The 23,006-nt window shown below is 35.6% G+C and overlaps 3 protein-coding genes across 5 annotated transcripts; 1 reads left to right on the plus strand and 2 right to left on the minus strand.

Moving 5' to 3' along the window:
• Positions 1-778: 778 nt before the first annotated feature.
• On the minus strand, positions 779-12,331 carry LOC124415953 (PDZ domain-containing protein 8). Of its 2 annotated transcripts, XM_046896712.1 has the most exons (9): positions 11,420-12,331; positions 7,235-7,427; positions 6,277-6,539; positions 4,855-5,959; positions 3,284-3,549; positions 3,002-3,205; positions 2,195-2,344; positions 1,443-1,625; positions 779-1,346 (listed from the first exon to the last, which is right to left on the minus strand). In XM_046896712.1, the coding sequence occupies exons 1-9, from the start codon at positions 11,819-11,821 to the stop codon at positions 1,143-1,145; spliced, it is 2,970 nt and encodes a 989-aa protein (XP_046752668.1). In that variant the 5' UTR covers positions 11,822-12,331; the 3' UTR covers positions 779-1,142. The 2 variants fall into 2 exon arrangements, with proteins under 2 accessions (XP_046752668.1, XP_046752677.1); XM_046896721.1 differs by lacking the exon at positions 2,195-2,344.
• Positions 12,332-13,230: 899 nt separating this feature from the next.
• On the plus strand, positions 13,231-19,334 carry LOC124416178 (ras-related protein Rab-9A). Its single transcript, XM_046897103.1, has 3 exons — positions 13,231-14,451; positions 14,524-14,780; positions 17,393-19,334. The coding sequence occupies exons 1-3, from the start codon at positions 13,972-13,974 to the stop codon at positions 17,409-17,411; spliced, it is 756 nt and encodes a 251-aa protein (XP_046753059.1). The 5' UTR covers positions 13,231-13,971; the 3' UTR covers positions 17,412-19,334.
• LOC124416118 (exosome complex component RRP4) lies at positions 17,597-22,726 on the minus strand. Of its 2 annotated transcripts, none has more exons than XM_046897014.1 (3): positions 22,466-22,726; positions 21,251-21,491; positions 17,597-20,408 (listed from the first exon to the last, which is right to left on the minus strand). In XM_046897014.1, exons 1-3 carry the CDS (start codon positions 22,498-22,500, stop codon positions 19,887-19,889), a joined length of 798 nt encoding a protein of 265 aa, XP_046752970.1. In that variant the 5' UTR covers positions 22,501-22,726; the 3' UTR covers positions 17,597-19,886. The 2 variants fall into 2 exon arrangements, with proteins under 2 accessions (XP_046752970.1, XP_046752962.1); XM_046897006.1 differs by having other exon boundaries at positions 22,440-22,725.
• Positions 22,727-23,006: the final 280 nt, after the last annotated feature.

Raw genomic sequence — 23,006 nt, forward strand, 5'->3', positions numbered from 1 at the left:
TATTTAAAAATTTATCTATGAAAAATGTAAAAACTTATTCAAGTAGCTAATAAACTTGACATGAAAATATTGTAAACTTCATAGATCATATTGCAAGTTACAATTTTGCAGATGCCATTGTATAATAAAACTAAGAATAATAATAATAATAATAATAACAACAATAACAATAATAATAACGACGATATGTGGATGATACAAAACGCCTCAATAATTCGTTTTCAAATTGATCAACAATGATAGAAATTATTTCTTCAAATTATATTTTAATAATCTGGTATATAAATGTTCATGAAATAGAGACATGATAATTCTTCAACTTTACAGACAAATGAGTTTAGTGTTCGGGACCATGAGGTAATTAGTGGAAAATTTCGTCGGTGATGGTCAGTGAAATTCTTTATCTTATTTGAATACAATTTCTAAACAATAATCGTAGTGGGTATATGTTTAAAATAAAAGCAAATTGTACTGTTTTAAATTGACTTTAATGAAACAGATTTCTGACTCTGAGATTCGTACAAATTCTGGACTTCATCAATTTCATTTGTGATTCCACTTTCAATGCAGACGAATTTCAGACAGAGACGGATTTATTTCAGATTAATTTCGTACTTATTTCGTACGACTTCGAATGCGAATTAAATCGTATAAATTGTCTGTCCGAAATCTATCCGGAATTTCTGGCAGGGAATTATTTCAAAGTGTTTGATATCTTAATATCGAACAAAATCTATATTAATGATACGTAGAACTTTAAAAGAATTGTTTATAAAACTTGTAAAAGTGGATCTGACCTAACAATTGGCCCACGCCTTGCGCACCGTGATTATTGTTTAGAAATTTATATTCATTTCGTAACATTTTCTGTAGATTAAAGATGGGCGGCCAGGCCCGACTGAAACGTCGAATGAAATAAAGAATTCCACTGACTGTCACCGACGAAATTTTTAAATATTTGCATACAAAGTTTCAGTACATTCTGCTTTGAAATTCTGATCAATAACACCTTTAATATTTTTAGACGAAAACAATTGATTCGCAATTGCTCTATATTGACTTCGTGTTTTTCATTATTATTAATATCATAATCCTTATCTATAAATAAATATATAATTGGGCTAAACCGAGGATCAATTAAACTAAAGATCCTTCTCAACTTCTGGCCGATCCATAGCTTCCTGAGCATGTTGCAGACCTGCGCAATAATGTAGGAGTAAAACACTCAGCGCTTGGACTCTCGAATCGCTTTGGGCGATCAATTTGGCACTGCCCGCTTCTCCGCTATGAGATAATTTCAGCCTAGAGGTAGTTTCGACATCGAGTGCTGTCTTCAACTTGCTCATCTGTGTGAGATAAAGACCAAGAACAATGACTTGCGAATTGTCAAAGTGATTAATCATCACGAACAGCTTGTGCACATAATTATCGTAAACAATTACCATGGAATTGATTTTGTCAACTCGTTCTTCAGGCTCCAGATATGCATAGAGACATTTCCCCGTATCTTTCGCTCGGGACATCAAGCCGTCATCCAGGTCTCCGCTCAAAAGTGGCCCTACTATCGACGGGTCCGCTCCTTCCAATAAATTGGTGCTTATTCCCAGTCCACCAACAACAGAACTCTGCGTATTTGTGTGAATTAGATCAACTTACAGAAATGATACAAGCCGGGGTAGTAGGTAATCATTAATTATTAATCGTCAAGCAACAGTAAAGAAAATATATTACTACACGATTTATTACTGCCAGCATTAGTACTGTGGATTTTTGCCACGAACGCAACTCAAATATGCATTTCTCATCAATTTCAGATTATTCAGATAAACTTTTGGTTTTTTAGTCTTCATTTTCATTGAACAAGAAGACAAACCAACTACAGTAACATGCATAAAACAGTTTCGAGTTCGCTTCCAAGATGACCTAAAACGTTTTATTAAATTAATTTTCTAAAAGCGAAGCAGATCGAAGTAAAGCGTTAAGGTAAAAGTTTACTTATTTTACAAACTGTAAAAACTACTTGGAATATATCACAGGGTACAATAATACATTATTATAAGCGGCATTCTTAAAAGTTTCTGGACAACTTTTAACAACTGCGAACTAAAGTTCATTCATTATTGTTTTGAAAGGCAAGTTTAATTGAGTTGATAAGCGGTGCTGGCCTTAGGAAGAAATGTGAGTTCCGTTCTACCTTGCGAGACGAGCATGGGCTGGGTGGGAGGCTTCTGGAGGCAAGTCCGCTGCCAGAAATCGGCGGTGCCAGGCAAGTCGCACTTCCAGCTCTCTTCAGACCAAACAGCGTATTCGCTATACTGGCCTTCACGCCCATCATCCCCGCGCCCTGATTTTGTTATTACCGCATTCAACTTTTCAACTGTATTTTAACCGTTCTACATGCTAGCTGCTACCAGGTATAACTCATAAAATTGAATTTTAGCACTTCAAAAGATGTAAATCAGTATTCATCTGTACACACACAGTAGGGTGGTCCATAAAAAGGTTATTTTTGTATTTCGACTGTCTTACCCCTCAAATCGACTTCAAAGATCAAATTCAAAAAGAATTCCATCATTTTTTCAGATTTTTATCTCAACTTTAACCCGCGCCACCAGAGGGTTGATTTCCGCAATTAACCCTTTTCAAGGGAACAGTAAATCTACCTAACGGATTTTGATGAAATTTGATATAAGGGGGTTTCTTGGGTCGTCGATTACGAGTCTGGACTCGAAACTTCGAAACTCAAAATAGCGGATCCAATACGGCGAAATCAAGTGACTTTTGGGATGTTTGTCCGAAGAAATGTCACCTTTCAGAATTATTAAACTTGAGTTTTAGATATTATATCAGTAACACGTCGAATAAATGAATAGGTTGATAAATAAAGTTTAATATTCGATTATTGAAAAATGACTAGATAATTATTGATTTGGTCGCACTTTTACTACAATTATAAGTTTAAAAATCATGTAAGAATGGATTTTTGTTACATATCTAATACCTGAACTTGGTCCTCACACGTGGTGAATGATATCTCGGGTCCGCCGTCTCCCGCAGCGATATTAGACTCGTTTTCATCCGCCTCGAAAGCCAAAGTTGTGAGACTATCAGCACCGCAAACTCCAGAAGTCTGGCACCTTGTTTCACATTTCTTGTGACAAACCAATCCACAATCCCGACACTGAACAGCGTCTTTAAGCCAGATCTGAACAAAAAATACCAGAAAATATGATTTTTAGACTATTCTGCCTGCGGAAAATAAGCCTGCGAACAGAACTGTTACCTTTTTAGAACAAAAGTCGCAGTGTGTCGCTCTGTGGAAATGTGTTCTTATGAAATCGTGCAATTTTTTGTCCCCGCTTTCGACGTTTATCATTTGAGGGGTTCTTGCTGTCTCAGGATTTTCCTTTCTGCCTGCCTCGCTGCCGTTCAATTGATTCTGACCTTGGGTGACGTTCCATGTAAAAGACAGTAATACATCTCCGTAGCAGAGCGTCGGATCAAATCCAGAATAACCTTGCAATTTCAGGTTCGACGTCATTGTAGAACCTGTTTGTAAAATGTTTATTTCAATTGGTAACCAAAAATTCATTTATATAAACACATTATCAAATATCTGTGCGGTAGACAATATATTACGATTCTTATAATACGAAATTCGTTGGTTTTTCACCTCCGACTATTTTTGCTAGGTTTTTTGGGTCACTGAAAACGAATACAACGTCAGACTTCAAAAATTTGTAATGCAGATCCATTATAATGGTTCATAATAACAAAATCCTAATTTTCATGTACATAATATGGTATCCGAGAGCTTTAGAATCGTTAATCATGAATCTGAATTTGTAGTTCGAAATTCAAATCGGATATTATTCTTTTTTTTTTCTCTATGAAATCGGAACCTGCAGTATGAAAACGGGAAGTTCGAGAGCTGTTTCATGGCCAGTCCAAAGTCGCTTGTTTCTAAATTCTTGGTGTCGCACAATGGAGGATTCCATTATCTGGTATTCTAAAGTCACATTAAGCAGAGTTTCAAAATTATTGCGACTTAATTGACTTTAGCGATAGCCAGCAGAAGAGATAGTGATTAGCGTAGGATAAAGATGATATCATTTATCGAAATTTGTCCAAATTTGCTGCAAATATTGTACCGTTAGCCGATTTTGGCATAAACTAATTATGTTTGAAATACTCTATTTGTAGAGAGTGCATAGCAAATTTCAAAAAGTTATGCTGAACAATGTTGTTTCTAGTTTGTGACAACCGTTTTTATTTTTTTCTGATAACGTTAATGAATCAAATAATTTGATATAATTTATCATAATTTGTTATGTGCATAACTCGAGAACTACTAGACCGATCGATTCCAAAATCTAATCAGTTCTGAGTTGAGAAAAGCCGTGGCGATTGAGGCAATAATCATAAAAATCCGTGGGTCAATTTTCGAGATATTAGGATTTCGAATTTTTGGTGAATTTTGTTACATGCATAACTCGAAAACTGTTGAACCGAATGTGTCAAAAATCTAATCAGTTCTGAGTTAAAGAGAGCCACCTCGATTCAGCCCAAATGAAGATATCGTCGGACGAAAAATTGACTACAGATACACAGCGAGTGTTCATATGAAAATGTTTGAAGTCGATTCTTTAGATTTCAAAACATCAAGGTCAGTCGAGATCTAGCGAAAATTTAATCTAATGAGTGAGAATCTAGTGAGTTGATACAATATTCGATCAAAATACGCAGGTCGTTGTAAAAAATCGTTTTTCAAGCATTGTCTGCCAAACACATCAATATTAAAAGACTAGTAGATACGATCATTAAATTCTAATATTAAAATGCTGTATGACGAACCAGTATCCGGTGGAAGTAGAGCATAACATTTGAGATAGTGACCGATCGTAGACATAGAGCACTGCGCCAGTATCAGTTTAACGGGAGCATTGATGTACCCCAAGAGAAGTGGAGGATTATCTCCGCCTTTTACTCTAGCCCAAACTCCCAGGTTCAAATACTGAAGGTCAGAATCAATTTGAAAGTTATGCGTTTCCTCAAAAGATATTAGCGACGCAACGCTTTTCTCCTTTGTCGTGTAATACAAATCAGTCATGCTTTGAACGCTGCCATCGTCAGTCGAGTAAATTTGGCTGATGTTTGTGATCAAAGATTGATTGGAAATGGTGGAAATCGTAGAAATTCTGCGAGATGGTGATTCGGGACACGAGGGGGTCTGTGGTGTATCCTCGCTGCTGTGCGTCGTGCTTTCTTTCCTTGTAGATAGTTTGCTGGCATCGCCCAAGTCCAACATCTCAAAGTCAGTTTCTTTTAATTCAGAGAATTTGATCGGGGTATCAAATTTCGTGTTTTTCGAATCCGAGGTGCTTTTCTCGCTAGCTGTTAATTCGGTTTTCGATACATCATTCTTGCTGACCTTCTTCTCAATGCCAACCTTATCGAACGTTGTTTTATCGGGTTCTGATTTCACGGAACCTTGTCTTTCCATCTCTGCTTTAGCATATTTTCTCTCCACCCTGATAATGAACCTTCGTTGCGCAGCGCCTTTGACGAGTTTCGCAACCTGGTTCATATTCAACACTTTCTTTCCATCCACAGCGATCAATATGTCGCCTCGCCGCATTTCACCAATTGCTGCTGGACTGCCCGCCACGATAGTTTCTACTATAACGCAGTTGATTCCAATTTCAGGTATGACGTCCTGCCTGAATACGACGCCGAGTTGCTGATGCGGAGTCTTACTGATTATCAAATCTAAGATCATGTACGCTACTCCGCTGTACTGTGTCAAGCAAACCCAGGGCGTCGCGTCAACGCTCATTGTGCAGTAAATTTCAATTTGATCCATTTCATCTGTATTAAATGAATTGGGGCTCATGTTTAATCGACTCACTTCTAGAAGCGTCACTTCCAGGTTTCCCGGACTCAGCTTTCGGTTTGAATCCTGGGGAAAGAGTGGCACAAATTGTATTAAGGATGAACGAACCATATTGCTTTAATTAAAAGTTAGGAAGAGAGAAAAAACCTTTAAAAAAACTTTCAGCAGCGTTACTCGTTAACGGTAATAATCACCTACCGCATTCTCAAGGAATTAACAATCTAAGTGTGAAAGGAAAAGGATACATACGTTCATTTTTGAACCCTTTCTTACAGACCCAGTACATTTTTTTTCCTTTTCCTAATTTTTAACGTACAAACTTTACTTTTCTAAAGAATAATAGCTGTTCGAAATAGAAAATGTTCCCAATAGGGGGTAATTACTTCGATCAAATCAACATCCTCGTCATTGAGCCTGCGAAAGAAAGGCTTGTATCGCATCTTGTATCTGGGAAGGGTGTGTTTTTTACGAATTGCTCTCCGTATCTGGCCGGTGATCAGCGATATAATTTGCGGTTGTAACTGGCGTCCCTGAAACTGCGACTGTACGTCAAATTCCAGAATTGGTTCAGAGTAGAAGCTGAGAGACCAATGGGTGTAGGGGACACGCGTAAACTGTAGTCGAGCTCTTCCCGTTACTCGTTTCACTGAAATTGCAGGATATTCCATATTTTTTGAATGAAATAAAAATTAAAAAGAATACAAAATTGTTATAGGAAATAAAATTTTCTTATCCGAGGCATTCCACGTGTAATCGACCTGACGGAAATTCTAACCGTTTCAAAACCGATTCAAACTTTATGAAACGTTTTTGGCAGCTGATAAGAGTATGTTTACTTATTCGTTGATTTTTATTCGAAGACGTTTAAATCGTAAAACGATAAGGTTAATCGTAAGATGTAAAAATCGATAATGAGCGCGTTGTAATAGAGTATACACATAAACAGAAAAGTTTGGTACAAAAAAGGTCAGTTTTAAGCGAATGAAATTGAATGAAAGCGAATAAGAATCGAATGAAAAACACATTAACCAATTCCGGTCCCATAACGAAACTTACCCATGAATCTTTACACTAGCAGAGGAGTATTCTCTGAGATGTTGAGTGCATAAAAACGGTTTGCGAAAAATCTAAAAAACTGATTATTTCAACTTTTGGGGGCCACCATGTTTTCTTTTGAAATTAATCTTCGAAATTTATAAAAAAGTACGAACAATCACACATACTCTCACCAACTGACTAATATATTTCACAAAGGTTGAACCGGCGTTGCGTAGGTCAGGGTTTTGGTCAGTTTGATTACACGTGGAATATCCCATGGTTGTATAATTTCTATATTTACACCTTGCACTGACAAATAAGCCGTCTTTCCCAGCACCATTTTAGCATCGATCGACAATTGGAAATTCCCACAATAATGAAGATCCAAACCCAAGTCCAGGGTCTCCAATAATCCTGTATCTGCGTCAATTTTTGCGTCTGCCACCTCCAACCCTTTTATTGTCGGGAATTGATTGCCGAGGTGAAGATCTCGCAACTAAAAATTCAACGAAAATAATTAATATGCATGAGAATTTTTTTTAGATACCTAGGTGTATATTTGCTATTGTTTGTACTTCTATGTCTTGGAAATAATAACGATATTTAGAAGAATTGGATTATTGGAAAGGATGAATATTCAGATAACGGTCGGTAAAGACCGTTGGTTCATTTGTTGTTTGATGAAAATGACAAGTCAAAAGGTACAAGATAGTAATAAACAAATTGCTCCAATTTTGTGAAAAGTCCTGGGAGTGAACAGATAATTTTTGAGTAAAGCCTAGGGTTGGAGTTTAAAATGAAATATGGGCCAAAGAATGAAAAAGTCATTTAGGCTCAAGAATTCTAATATTTTATAGTAAAATTCACGAAAATTTATGAACTTGAAATTTTTAACATTAATATTATAGTGCATTTTTGCGGAACATCATTGTTTCGCGACTTTAGAACATTGTCTGAAATTTAAACAGGAAAAAAAAAAGAAAAGTTCTGTAAATACATATAGTGATTGATTTTCAATGTTACCAAGTTAATCTTGGAAAAATTCTAGCTTTTTATCGCAGTTGCCAATTTTTCACGTGTATTATGGATCTCCTAAAATTTCTACAGCGTCAATGATATCAAAAGTTGATGAAATGGAAGGCCATTACGTTAATATAAAGAGAGTTTTGAAAGGATCACTATTTTGCAAATATATGGAGTTACTTTGTAAGTATTGGAATTCCGAATGATTTTTTTTTTTTTTTTGCTCTATTCGGGCTTGTAATTTACATTTAACCGTATCGAGAATAAAAATTCTAATACGTTGCAAAATAACGATTTTATTTTTAAACGTAGGAACTGCAGAATATATAATGTGGTTTTGCTGAATATCAACTAATTACGAATGAAAAGAGTGATCGAAATGTGTGAAATAAACCAAGAGCAAAATAGAAGCAAGAAGGACCAAGAGAAAAATAGCGTAACAGAAGAGAAAAAAATTCACACATTATTTGGCAAAAAAACCATTGTTTCGACATTTCACCGAGTTGCACATTGTTTTTTAAGAAACATAGATGCTTGAAATTTTTTTTCCAATATCTTCCAAGAACTTTTCCTTTTTCTAAGAATTTTCTCAAAACGTGCTGGTCAGTTTTTCCATGACTTCATATTTCAAACCCAACGCAAACTACTAACTAGATAATCAAGGAAATTTTTAATAAGTAGTCAAATTGCTCAACGACAAAATACAAATTAACCCTTCGAAGAATTTCAAAAGATTTCAGGGATTTCAAAAGATTACACGAGACTTCAACGGATTTCAAAGGATTTTTTCAGCCGAGAATTTCAGAGACTTCAAAAGATTTCAACATATTGTAAAAGATTTTATTATTGATATATCAAGTTGAGGGTCTCCAACATCAGCATAAATTTTTCTGGAAATTTTCAAGTGCATTAACAGGGTGAAAAAACGGGTCAAGGTCATGTACTACTCCTACCATTACCGACTGAGCAAATTCGCCCTTTTTCCTTCTTACATTAAATAAACGAGCGAAAGGAAAGGTTTCAAATTTCGACGGTGCATCGCTCTTTTGTTACCGGTATTCAGGAAATTTGTTCATGTCCCGAAAATCGTTAAAAAAATGTGTGATTATTTCCGGAATTGTGCAAAGTATCTCAGTTGTGCACTTTTAGTCCTTTAAATGCGGAAAGTGCGGGAGTAAAACCACACATTTTTTTACGTTTTTCGGGATATGAATCACTTTCCTGAATTGCGCTTCAAAAGAGAGATACACCGTCGAAATTTAAACTCTTTCCGTTCGAAATACGAAAAAGGGTGAGTTTGTTCGGTCGGCAAAGGTAGGAGTACTACATGACCTTAATAAATTGATAGCCCTGCCCCATATCAATTCTGGCATCTTTAAGGCTCTAACAGGGGAAAAACACGTTTTTCAGACTTTTTCATTTTGTTTTAGCAGATTTTTTTATTTTTTCGAATGAAATAGTAGACGTTTAGGAGTATATATCGTCAAGTTTGTAAAGTGGAGTGAAAGTGGGATCATAGTTAATCAGAAAACTCAAGATCTTTGGAGTTACTTATACTCATTCATTATGAATTATGATCCCATTTTCAATCCATTACGAAAAAACTTGTGGATGTACTCAAAAATTTCTGTTCTTTCTGACAAAGAAATAAAAAATAATTACTAATCCAAACGATGTTGGAGTGTTGTTATATATATGTTATATTTTATTAAGTGTATATTAAACTTGTTTTATATAAATTTTTATTAAAAAATATATAGAACTAACAAAGATGAGCCTTGACTTAGCGACTGATAAAAAAATGTCCTCTCCATCATGGCATTGATATCTCGGTGAAGGGTTATCTGAAAACCGAAAACAAAATTTTATCAATATCTGTACAGCCGTAGCTATCATTGTACGTGGCGGTTTTTTTTTTTATTATTAGTTACAAAATGGCAACAGATTAAAAGTTTTAGTATTTTCAAGAATCTTTTTATTGTTTAAGCCGTCACCATTTAGTGGAAAAAAAAAAAAAAAAAAGAAAAAAAAAAAAAAAAAAAAACTGCCACGTAGAACGATAGCTACATTTGTATAGATATTGACAAAATTTTGTTTTTCATTTTTAGATAACCCTTCAGCGAGAGTTCAATGCCACGATGGGAGGTAAATTTTATTTAACAGTCGTTGTGTTACTTTTGAATATTATTTAATAAAAATTTATATAAAACAAGTTTAATACACACTTAATAAAATATCAATAATCAGATCCCTTTAATGATTAGTTATCCGTATGAAAAAAATTCTTAAAAATCGGTTATTTTCTCAGCCGTCACAGTGGCTTCCCTTTTTAAGACCGACGATTCAATGCCTTTTACTGATTACGATTACTCAAATATTTCTTCAACTCTTCTAACAGCCTAATTTCTTGTCAGTAATATATAGAATAGATGTAATTTTTGCTTATAAAATTCTGAACAATGTGATTGACTGTCCCGAATTACTATCTGGGTATCGTTTTTTTGCTCCGAGCAGAACTTCACAACACAACAATTACTGTATCTACATAAATTTGAACAGCAAATCTTACTCTGCAATTGACCGTCTATCGTCATTACCTAACGAGAATTAAAAATTGGTTTTATCCTTACAACACTAGTTTTTATACTATAAGAAACCTCTCTAAAGCTTTATGTAGGTATGAATAGTTATTTCTTTTGTAAATTGTATCATATCTTTTTCTATGTACAAGGGTATATCCCATTAATCTCTAATAAATAAAGAAATCAATTTCTGGCCATAACCATGGCATGTAAAACAAATGCCTGGCTGCAAATGGCACAAAAGTATTTGGTCGGCTTTGAGCACTGTGAAATTTTATTTTTAAACAATTGAGTAACTGATATATCTACTGCAGAGGATATTCTTGTGATTGAATTAATAAATGGATAAATTTATATACTAGGAACAATTAAAATGCTTCCCTGGTGAAAATTTCTAGTACTACAAATTTCCACAGAACTGGTGTCGTTTGGTATTGTTTTCTGCAGAATTGTAAATATGCATAGTTTTCATGAAGAGTTGTTACCTTTTTTCAAAAAATTGTAGTGGCTTCTACATTTTTCACTGAAAGAATGCAAATTTTCTTGAAAATCTACAAGTTTTCATAAAAAAACTATGCATATTTAATGTCCCAATTTGCCTAAAAAATCGCTAAAAATTGTAGAAATTAGAATAGTTGAAAGACTCTGTGCACTCTGAGAAATATCTCTAAACGTAGACTACTTTTCAATAATAATTCAAAACTAGTTTTCAACATTTGTTTTCTCAGCAGCAAACTCTGATTCAGTGCAGAAGAGTGTCAAAAAAAATTTTTTTAAGTCAACTATTCCTATTGCGCGACTTGCCCTCAATAGCAAAGGTTTTGGAAAGAAAACAGTTGACGATCAAAGCAAATATCGTGTTCTAATTAATTATAAGACTCACTTGGACGCTGTCGAAAAATTTGCCAGTAGTCGACCTGGTAAGCAGTACTTTGAACTCGTTGTTAAGCTTCCTGTAGAGCCAAGAGCGAACTCTTTCTGCGCTTCTGAGCTCGTTGAATAGAAATTGCAGTGTCAAATTGATAGCCAAGTTCTCGTTGCCTTGGGAAAGACTCTGCCTGGGGGTGAAGCTGCTGTTGTGAAAGTTTGATTTCTCATTTTCAACCTCACCCAAAAGTTCATCAGGCAAAACTGCACGTCCATGAGGCGTCGGTTTTTCTGGAGGATCGGCAAGTGGCGCCGATTCCAAGTATTTAACGAATATGTACCATTGCAGAGCCAACATCGATATGACGCCGCATATAAACGACAATATCACAATTGTCACAGCGCTCAAGAAGTCCATTGTTTTATAATGAATTTATTGAATCTGATTTATCAAACATAATCGTCGAAGGGAGACAAGTAATTACTTGTTTTTCTAAGCGGGGATGCGTAGATACCCGATATTTATCGTGATGCGATCGTACTTTAGTCTACTTTCACCTTTATTCAATAAATATTCTTTCATTTGGCTGGTAGGAGCAGATGGAACAAACGTAATAATTGATATACCCCAAGGTGATTCATAATTAATATTTCATTACTTCAACTACTAGCGTGTGATGGTGTAAAGCTAATAAATAGTGTCAGACTTTCACTCCGAGTCACACGTTTCTAATTCAACTACATATAATGTCTACTAAGTTCAATAATGTGAACATTTTTTATGTGGAACAATTAGTATCATCATGGGGCAAGAAACAGCCGCCACATGTCGTTTTATGCGAGAATTAAATTTTGACATTTTTGTATCGATTCCAGCGGCTTCCCCGCATTGACACTCTCTCACAGCTGACGCGTGACAGCTGGACGTAGGCTTTATAGAATCATACAATACTGACATGTGAAGGGGGGGGGGGGGGGGGGGATTCTCTGTACCATCCGTACATACATACTGCACGCTATGTACCAATTCTACCCTTACCGACCGAGCCATTTTTCAAATCAATTTTACCTGATTCTTGCAATAGGATTGACTGTTAAGACAGTTCTCCTGAAAATTAGAAGTAATAACGAGTGAAATAATATATTGCTGTACTACTTTTGTGCAATAATTATGACAGGGTATTAAAGCAGTTGTATGTATTATGCTACCGGGACAGGGTACAGAAAACTACGATTTGCATACCAATAAACTCATGGTCAGTAGTTTATTTTTATGCCGTAAATGTTGCATGATCATTTATCTTTTTATTTCTTAGTAATAATCACTTTCAAGTATCCTAAGAAAGTCCCAAAGCCATGGATACTTATGCCCATGACATAATAAAGCAATAACTCGGCCGGTATGGAAGGACAGTGCAAAAAAAATTGGAATACATGACAGATGACCTTATTTATAATTATTTGTTCGCTACTGATGATTGTTTACACGGTCACTAAGAAAGTGACGGAGAAATTAAATGAAGAATGAGTTGTGTCATGCAAAACTGTGTCATAGGACTATCTCTGGCATACGATTTCTCCAAAAAAGTTTCTCTACATACTACATACGTCCTAGTTCATTTTCGCCATCTAATTTTGAGTCTAACTCTCAATTTGTCCGGAGTTGACCGTTAGTACGTCACACCCTGTCGCTTATGGGCATTATTCTGGTGACTTATTGAACCACTATTTGCTGCTTTTTGGCGGACACTTTTCCAGTTGAAACCCATATGAGATGCTTCTCCTTACTTTTACCGCCTCTACCCATTACACTGTAAATATGGCCGTCGTGATCTGTCGTCTGCAGTGTAATAGCGGGTTTTGTCCTTCGTGACATGTCAAAAATCGGTTGTCATCGATTGATTCGGGCCGTTCGATTGTGACATGAAATTGTGAACGACGCGAAGTGATCAGTGAATGACGATAAGTAAGGTATTGATGTGACTTAGAGTGAATGACTGACTATGATCTAGATTGGAATAAATCCGAATAAGTAAATAAAATTCTTGAAGTTCGTCGCGGCCGTGAGTCATTTGACAGTGTGATCAAGTCACACCCCGGACGATGGAAGTGATTTATTTGAAACGTAATTAGCAAGAAATAGGAATAAAAAATATATCGTTTGAAACTCGACGGTGTGAAAAACTTAATTTCATGAACCTCTGTGTAATGTTCCTCGGAAATTGCTTATACTGAAAGAATAAATCTATATCAGTCAACTTGTACAAAGGTTACGTACCCATGTCCGGGGTTCTTTAATACTCAAACGACGAATACGGAATTTAATTTTAACACAAGATAAGCCTACTTTGGAACCAAGCGAATGTTTCGATTGAGCGAAGCACTCTATCGAGTCGAAGAAACAATCTAAGCCCCACCGAATAGCTTTTGCGGCGTCAGGCAACTCGAGTTTATTCATAAACAGTCATTATGGTTTGAAGTAGCCTTTCTTTCTGGGAAACCAAAACTTGAATTGCATTATAATTCCGCCCAAACAGTTGTAGATACGATAATTAGCTTGTTAAACGAATGCAAAAAGGAGAGAATAAATACATTAGACAAAAGGCATCGAAGATGTCTGCAAGCAATAACGTAGCTGGCAGTGCACCACGCGTGTCGAACTTGCCAAACCGCAATTCACAGAGGTCGACGTTGCTGAAAGTAGTTATTTTGGGTGACGGGGGTGTCGGGAAATCGTGTCTGATGAATAGGTTCGTTTCAAATCACTTCGACGAGCACAGCTTTCACACGATCGGTGTCGAATTCCTGAACAAAGACATTGAGATCAACGGCGAGGCGTACACGCTCCAGATTTGGGACACTGCGGGTCAAGAGCGATTCAAAACACTCAGAACGCCGTTCTACCGAGGCTCCGATATCTGCCTGCTAACTTACGCTGTCGACGACAGAATTAGCTTCCAAAACTTGGCCCTCTGGCGAACAGAGTTCCTTTACTACGCGGATGTTCAAGAAGGATCGACGTTCCCCTTCATCGTGGTCGGAAACAAGGTTCGTCCACTTCATTCGGCGGCTTAACAGACCAAAGCTCAGGCTGCGACTCGATCGGCCATTTTTTTACAGGTCGACGTTCCTGAGTCGGAAAAACAGGTTTCTACAGAGGAGGCGAAAGCCTGGTGTCTTGAGAACGGGGATTCTCCGCTTGTCGAAACATCTGCCAAAGACGCAACGAACGTTGAGGCCGCCTTTGGTGCTGCGGTTGCTGCCTGGGCTAGACTGGAGGCCAGGCTGGAGCGTCCAATCGTCGAAGATACAGTCGATCTGTCCAAACAGCAATCTCCGCATCGCACCAGCTGCTGTATGCCAGTTTCAACGTCAGAGTAGGTCATCAATAACAGGTTTAAAAGTGATTAAAAAATGGACGCGTATATCCTGTTACTTCCACACCTTGAATTGTTGTGTCATGTTCGATGCATCGGTTGATTATTACAGCACATATTAGGTCGGGTTCTTTTTCTTTGAATGATCGTTTCAACCAAGACTATAATACCAAGTCAAATGACGCTTCTATATATAGTTTTTATTCGTCGTGTTTTCGATGTTAAACGCAACTGTCCAAATGGGCCAGCTGTTTAAACGAGACACATACACTCTTAACTGATATTGGATCTTATAATAGTTTGCGAACAATGAAATTCTAAGTAAACATTACGCTTTGTTATTCACGAATTTGACTAACATTTTTGTGAAACTAACAATAAGAAAGAATCGACTGAATTATCTGTATTAAATATTAGAAAGCGAAGAACGTTTAGCAAATCTTCAGCAATGTCAATTTGCACCAATATTAGTAGACACGAGTGGAACAACATCTCTATTATGCAATAAAAATGAATCTAAGACGATTCGAATAATGCAAGGTGATATTCACAATTTGAGAAAAAGTAATTCTAATTCAGATGATAGAAATGATTAAACATTGGTCTTATTTATTTCATTATAATACCTTTGGGCTTATTTTGTTCGCTACAGAGTTTTTGAGAGATCACTTGAAACAGATTCTGCTAATAATTGTTTCCAGAGTGGATAAAAATAGATATTGAACGCAGAATAAAATTTGCAGATAATGATTATAATATAAAATTTCTTGTATATTTTTCAGACAATTTCTGGGGATTTGTTAAAGAGAACATTTCTTTTTTTTTTTCATTTCAGAAAAATTAGGTCACGCTAGAAACAAAATATGCTACAAAAATAGCATTTTCTGCAGAGATGAATTGAAACTAGAATTTAAACTAACGAAGAGTATATAAATAGAATAAGCTTAAAACGTTAAAATCAGATCATAAATACCAGAGTTTAAGTGTTTGAACATTTGAATCACAAAGCTTTTTTTCAAATTGTTGATTTCTCAGGTTGCATTATTTAAATTTGATCAGATTTATTTCTGTTACACAGGAGGGATATTGTAGTAATTGTCTTCACAATTATTGGCGCAAATAACATTCCTGTATGCAAATCAAAGTCGCGACCTCTAAAACTCCCAGTGTCCCAAAAATGGGTTGTCTCAACCGCTTGTCGTCCTGAACCAGTATTTTATGAAGCAGAGCAAATGCGAAGGATTCTATTGATTGTGGTTACAATAAAGTGACGTAGATCAGCTTGCCTATCTAAGGGTGATTACCAGCGATTCGCTGTAACAAGTCTTAATATCGTGCCGAAAATGTCGGCACACTACACAGCAATTTTCAAAATTAATTATCATATCAAATTTCCCGTGATTCTAAATGGAAATGAAAAACATGTACTTAAAACGTTTCTGTATCAATCAAAGTCCTTCAAAATATTGAAAAATTTATACTTACCGATTCTCTCTTTTTCTCTATAATTTCAACTCTGTATTAGGTAAAATTTTTATTCCATCCTGGACGCAATGGTGCATATTTATTAGAATTATAGTGTAATCAACGAGCAATAGAACATTTATTATAGGCTGTAAGTACAGTTGATGGGCCTCACACACGTATCGACACGTAAGCTCGCAGATATTTGTCGAATATTACAAACAGCATGTAACATTTTCTTGTTATAATACAGTCACGTTAATCGTTTACTAATGCGGGCACTATACATATCAAGTATACTGCACGAATAGCTGGTGAGCTAATCTATTTTATTGTAACCAAAGTAGAATCGTTAACAGTTGCTTTACTTAGAAAAATAATGAGTTGTGATGTTTGTAGTTCTGGCTGACTAGCGGTGTTGACATTGCTATTGCGGTGGTCATTCAAACAGTTATTTTTGTAGTTCGACTGTCTCCCTCTCGAAATCGGCTCCAAATAATTATTTGATCTTTTCAGATTTTTATTTCAACTCTAAATCGTTGCCACCAGAGGGTTGATTTTCTCATTTAACCCTTTTCAATAGAACAGTAAATCTTCAAGACAGATTTCGACGAAATTTGTTAAAGAGGAGTTCCTTGGGTCGCTGATTACGAGTTTGGATTCAAAATTTCGAAATTCAAAATGGGGGATCTAATATGGCGCACAAACGTCCCAAAAGTAGGAGTTGGAGTTGAGATAAAAGTCTGAAAAAATTAGGGAATTATTTCTTAATTATTTTTCACCCACATTTCTAGTAATCTTTTAAACAGCTTTTCCTCCTTTCCTAACTGTTTATTCACTCGATCTAGCCCATCAATTTTTAACACAAGTTAAAGCTTTATAACTGATCAATAAAAAGGATCACCTGTTAGCACGTTTTTCCATAAATATACTCAACTATATAATAGCACCGATGATTGATTAATTGGAAGTTGGTTTAAAAACCGAATAATAGGATAAACCATCCAAATTTTGATCTAAAATTATAAAGAATGCATGCTTTTTTATGAAAAAAATAATAATAAATAAATAAAAAAATTAAAAAAAGATAAAATAAATTTAAAAAAAATGTACGCAAGACTTCACTAGGCATGCTTTGTTTCTTATAGGTCTAACAAAGTAATTTGAAGAGAAAACGTAACACGTTCGTGGAAATTTTTTGCTACGTACAACACTGTATGTATTACACCTTTAAAGAGAAATAAATACATCAAACATTAACGCTGTATTTAGCTAAACACACAGAGCCAAAAGTAATGCTAATACTAATTTTTCAATTTGTAGAAAATTACAAAAACGACACTGTTTTTTAGTTTTACTCTATTTATAATATTTACCAAGGATATAGTGCAATTATGCTAAAACAAGATGATTATACCCTTGCTACTCGATTGTGATTAGAAGCAGCTCATGACACTGCGCAGTATTTCAAGTCTTTTACCTAAATGTCCCACCGGCTTGTGATGATATTTAACAATAATCATAAATATATAAAATAAGAGTTAGTTATGAACTGTAGTATATACCGATAGCTTTGGAGCACAGTTTTGCCTTATTATTGCAATGTAATAAATGATCGTACCTGAGGAATGAAATGGGGCCGCGTTTATCGTGTACTGATACAAACTCTTAGATAGGTAGAGATTGCTACACCTTGTGATACACGGCTACTTTATGAGCATTATTTAACTAAAAATTCTATTATTAAAAAAATATATATTTGTAACATTCAGATTAGAAAAACACACATAAAAGACTCAGTTCCGATTTAGTACTGGTGATATTTATTTTACTAGATATGCCTCTGTCATAAAAACAAAATAATCATCATGCTGAGATATTTTCAACATTTGACAATAATTCACGATTTTTTCTCACTCATTGCAATCCTCGTTTTCTCTTCGATGTTCAAGACTGTTAGATTTAGAATCTTTAATTTATTATTTTTAAACTTCAACTCTAAAAGTTCCATGCGCAAACCCCATTACCCTCAGTCTGTACATTGCCTTGAGTAATAGCTTTCGTACAATTTCAGAATTAATATTATAAAATAATTCGAATGGATATGTTTTTATATAACGCGAGCATGTTTTATGCGTTTTTCCCTACACAAAGTATCTGTTTCCATCACGGTTGAGTGAGTCTGCGAGTGCGTATGCGCAGAGTACTGAAAATACTACTTTCGAGCCCTAGGAGTTAAAAGTGGTTGCTTCAGTACTACGCGCATGCGCTGTCACAAACAAATCTGACGTTACGCTACCGACGCTACCGACGTCAATTTCGTGCTTCGAGAAAAACGCGTAACATGTTCTTGATGTATAAAAAGTCGTGTGCAACAAGGAGGCAACGGTCTTTTCGCCTCGTGTATTTGCAAAATTCTCTTTGGCTCGTTTTCTGGGTTTGTCTTTGTTTGGGCCTTCGGCTCACCTACGACTCCTATTGCAAACTTATGCTCGGACTGAACAGACCGAGTTTGCGTGTCACACAATATACTATTTATCAAATCAAATGTGCGCGATTGACCATTGAAATTTTATTTCATGTTCAAACGTTTCAACGAATTCACGTGCTCAAGTCAATATTTGGTATTTTGAAAGAGAGACAAACATGAAATAAAAATATTCGGTTATCAGTTATTGACTTGACCTCACAGAATTGGTTCATGCTGATTTGGTGTCAGATGTGTATGCGGTGCTTTTGTATAGCTGTATGTCCGAAACAACTTTACTATAATGAATAATTATACTAATATAATGATAATAATACAATAAGCATCTAAATCTAACCATATCAAAGCAAAGGAAGAAAGAAAAGAACGTACATGCTCAAATACTGCTCTTATATATATGTATACAAACGTATCATAGTATGTTTATTTTTACAGCGCAGTTTCAAATGTGTAATTGCTTTCTAATTTAGAGCATTGTATTTTGAGCGCAAACCAAAGGTTCAACGTAATACACTTTTGTGTTATTCTCGTCCACTTTTATTTTTATTTCCTATACATTTTTCAATTTTCCATCAATAAAAGTTGTACCAAATTTGAAATAATATATGGCAATTTTATTTGTTACAATAGATATATTAAACCCTCAATTCTCTAACATACGGCTTCAAAGTTTTTAACATTTTCAGAACCAAAATCTATCTATACCTTCTCATCCATACCTTTATTATTTTAACTTTGTTCCGCGATGAAACTTCTGAAGTTTGTCAACATTCATGATTGTTTATGGCAATTTTTTATTTGATTCAAACTATACTTTCGTACTTACAATTCGTTCTAACAGAGAAAATTGTATGAAAAGTCAAATTCTACTTATTTTACTTATGGCTGCCCTTTGTTCACAGTTCGATAAGCAATTGGTCTGAATTTATAAGAATAAAAAATTAAAATATGTATCAATCTGTTTGAAAATTTTGCAATTACGTTAGTTTATTTTGCCGCTTGGCTTGAGCAAAATGTTATCCTCAGTTTTCACTGTTTCATAGAGATATTAAAAATGTCAATGTTTCGTAACTGTAATACTGCAAGGTTTGGTGAAATTGCACGTATTTTAAACAATTAGAAAGCTTGTGTGATTCTGTGTTGCTAACTTGATCTCAATCAATTCTCTCGCCGAGCCTCTGCTGTGTGAGAAGAGCGACGTCGAGTGCGGCTTCAGGTTGTAGTAACTCGTTCGCGGAGTATTTGGTAGATTCGTCATAAGCGTAAATGACTGACGTATCTGTGAGTAAAATGTTAGATCTAGCTAAAGCCAAAATGCAATTTCGCAACCGCGCGCACATTTCTCGATCCTGCTGCGGTATGCGGGACAAATCTTGCGCAAAACCACCTTCCGTCCGATCAGCGTTGTGAATGCTAGCGCCTATCCACACGTATCCGTTATTCCCCAGTATCAAACTGGCGCCGATTAACAAATTGTGGAAATGAATCTTCTTTCGTTTAATCAACGAAGGTGGCACTTTCAACAAAATTCCCTGTGACAGCTTTCCATACTTCAAAACCCTTGTGTGCAATGAGAGCGAACCGTCGACAAAGACGTTTTGCACCTCCGCACAGATCAAGTCACCCTCTTGCAAGTAACGTCGCATTGTTTGTTCGTCCTCTGCTGATCTCCGTCTCTGAAAGACATTTTTAAACAATGACAGACATTCGACATAAGAATGAATGCGTTCTCCCCTTGAGTAAGAAGTTGGAAATAGAGAAAAAGTGTTAAAAAATTTCCAGCAATATTATTTGTACCAATGATGGTGATCAGGAATGAAACGATATTCCTGCAACGGAAAAAAAATGATGGAAGGTTTTAGAATTAAAATGTTGACTATGATTAAATTTCTGCCATTTTCGTCCGATTCTAATGATTTTGGGTTCATGTTGTTCACTGACTAGACCCTCATAAATTGTCTGGTATACATTCAAGAATTCTTTAAAATCAACAAAATAAATCCAAAACGTTAGATTAGAATCGGATAAAAAACACCAAAGTTCAAGGGATCAAATTTTTATGGTGCATCGCTCTTTTGTAGCTCTTTTGTATTCAGAAAAGTTACTCATATCCTAAAAATCGTCCAAAAAATTGGAGGGTTCATATAGGAAGAGGGTGAGTCTGCTCGGTCAGTAAAGGTAGGAATACTACATGACCTTAAGTGCAGTAAATCATGCACAGATAATCGCTTGTTCTTGATACATCTCAAGTTCAGACTCAAGTTTAGAATAATACTCGAAACAATGTTTGCAACATTGATGTAACCAAGTATCTCTGAGAAATCAAGTCATTTCACAAAATTAGAATTATTTGGGATTCAGAAAACGATATAAAGACGTAAGGCAACCTCAAGCTGCGCAACAGTGATTATTTTTCAGTAGCGTCACAAGAATGTTACTAACTTGATCTTCATTGTAAAAAACATTAACCCGACCTTGCATGGATTGTAAAGAAAATCGGTAAGGTAGTCAAACCTACCAATTCTCCGCCAGGAAGATTGACACTGGATAAAAGCAGGGCCGAATCCAATTTTGAGTTGGTATCAACCTTCCAGCGTTTTTGCTGAAGCTCTGTAATTCGACCGACAACTACATCTCCTATTTCGCCTTGGTATCGTGCTTTCAGTGGTTTCACGGATATTAGTTTATTCACTTTTTCCAGCACACCGGCGACGGATGCACGCAGCGTGTCGTTGTCATCCATGTATGTTCCATGACCTCTTTATAACATTACAAGACATAGAATTAAATTCGAAGCTAATGAATCTTAAATCATAAGTCTTCTGTATGCATAATTGGTGATATTTAGCTTGGATTTAAATAGGATTAATAACACTACGGACATTCACTCGTTTAATGGAGCTCAGTGATTTCACTTTATCCAGAAAACTAATAAAATAAAAGATATATAAGAAGGTATTGAAACAGATTTGTTTGCTGTCTGCAAATCCGAATTTCACATCAAAACTGATGGCATGATTCAAAAGTTAAACTAAATCAATCGTTTTATTGTTTTGAATAAATGCCGATGGATTTGATTTCATTCAACTTTTTTGGTTCGATCGTAATACCATTAAGACCTAATCTAATTTATACTATATAATGACATCTCTATCCATTTTCCTTTGATTGTTTTGTATACTTTTGAATTCACTTGAAATGAAGTTTAATACGTCTTGATCAAGTTAATTTCCATCTGATCATTTCTGTTCAATTACTGCAACAATTGCATTAGTGCATTGAGTTTTCTTATTGATCCTCTTTGTGGCGATTCAAATTGCTATAAATCCAGTTCAATCTGTGACAAGATTCTGAATTGCCAAATATAATTATTCAAATACTTTGACCTACACTCTAGTTATATGAAATAGATTTCAATGATTTTAACTGTAATGATACTTCATCGGTCTTTCATTCTTGCAGAAATTATGATTGCAACAAATTCCACTAGTTATCCTAGCTATTGATTTCAATTGCAATTGTATTTTTTAAATTCTCTATTGGTGAATTCAATTGGTTTTGGATCTGGTTGGACTATATAAGTAGTATTATTGGAAAGAGCGGCAAAACAGGTATAAACGGATTTGGCATATTCTTCAATAGAAAATAGTCACAAGGGAAGTAATAACAGAGGAGCTCATTGGATGACAGCATGGGTTATGATATACCTCATAAAGTCAGGCTGACTACACACCTCTTCACCGGGTGTATAAAATCTGGGCATGCCATGGTCACCGTTAGATAAATTCGTATTAGTGCGATGAACTGCAAGCCGCACGCGGATAATGTCTTCACTGTTCATTGTGAGGTTATGTACTGTTCTTGTCACTGTTTATTTACTGCGGATACTGCGGTTGATGAAAAATTTTTAAATCGTATTGACAAGTGTTATTATCACGAAATAACGTTGTAACAACTGATTACAATGTTTTCACACCTCGTACTAACTCTACTGACACTGGATATGTGCGCAAAATCAGTTTTTGGCGCCTAATTAATAGACGTAAGAGGATAGAGAAGCACATGTTTGTAGACTAATTGGTGTTGCCAGCCATCAGGCGCAGTGCACTAAAGTGACTCCAGTGCTGCCAGTAGCGCTATTGGCTTATAGATATCAGCTCCATATAATTAGCTGCTTTTCGAAATCGTTTGTAGGTTGTTTGCAGGTGATTGTAAGTCGTTTCCCGTCGTTTTTAAGTCAATAGTTCAATTTTTATTAATAAAACAAATTTGGC

Source organism: Diprion similis, chromosome 1 (genome assembly GCF_021155765.1).
Source record: "Diprion similis isolate iyDipSimi1 chromosome 1, iyDipSimi1.1, whole genome shotgun sequence".
NCBI classification, from domain to species: domain Eukaryota; kingdom Metazoa; phylum Arthropoda; class Insecta; order Hymenoptera; family Diprionidae; genus Diprion; species Diprion similis.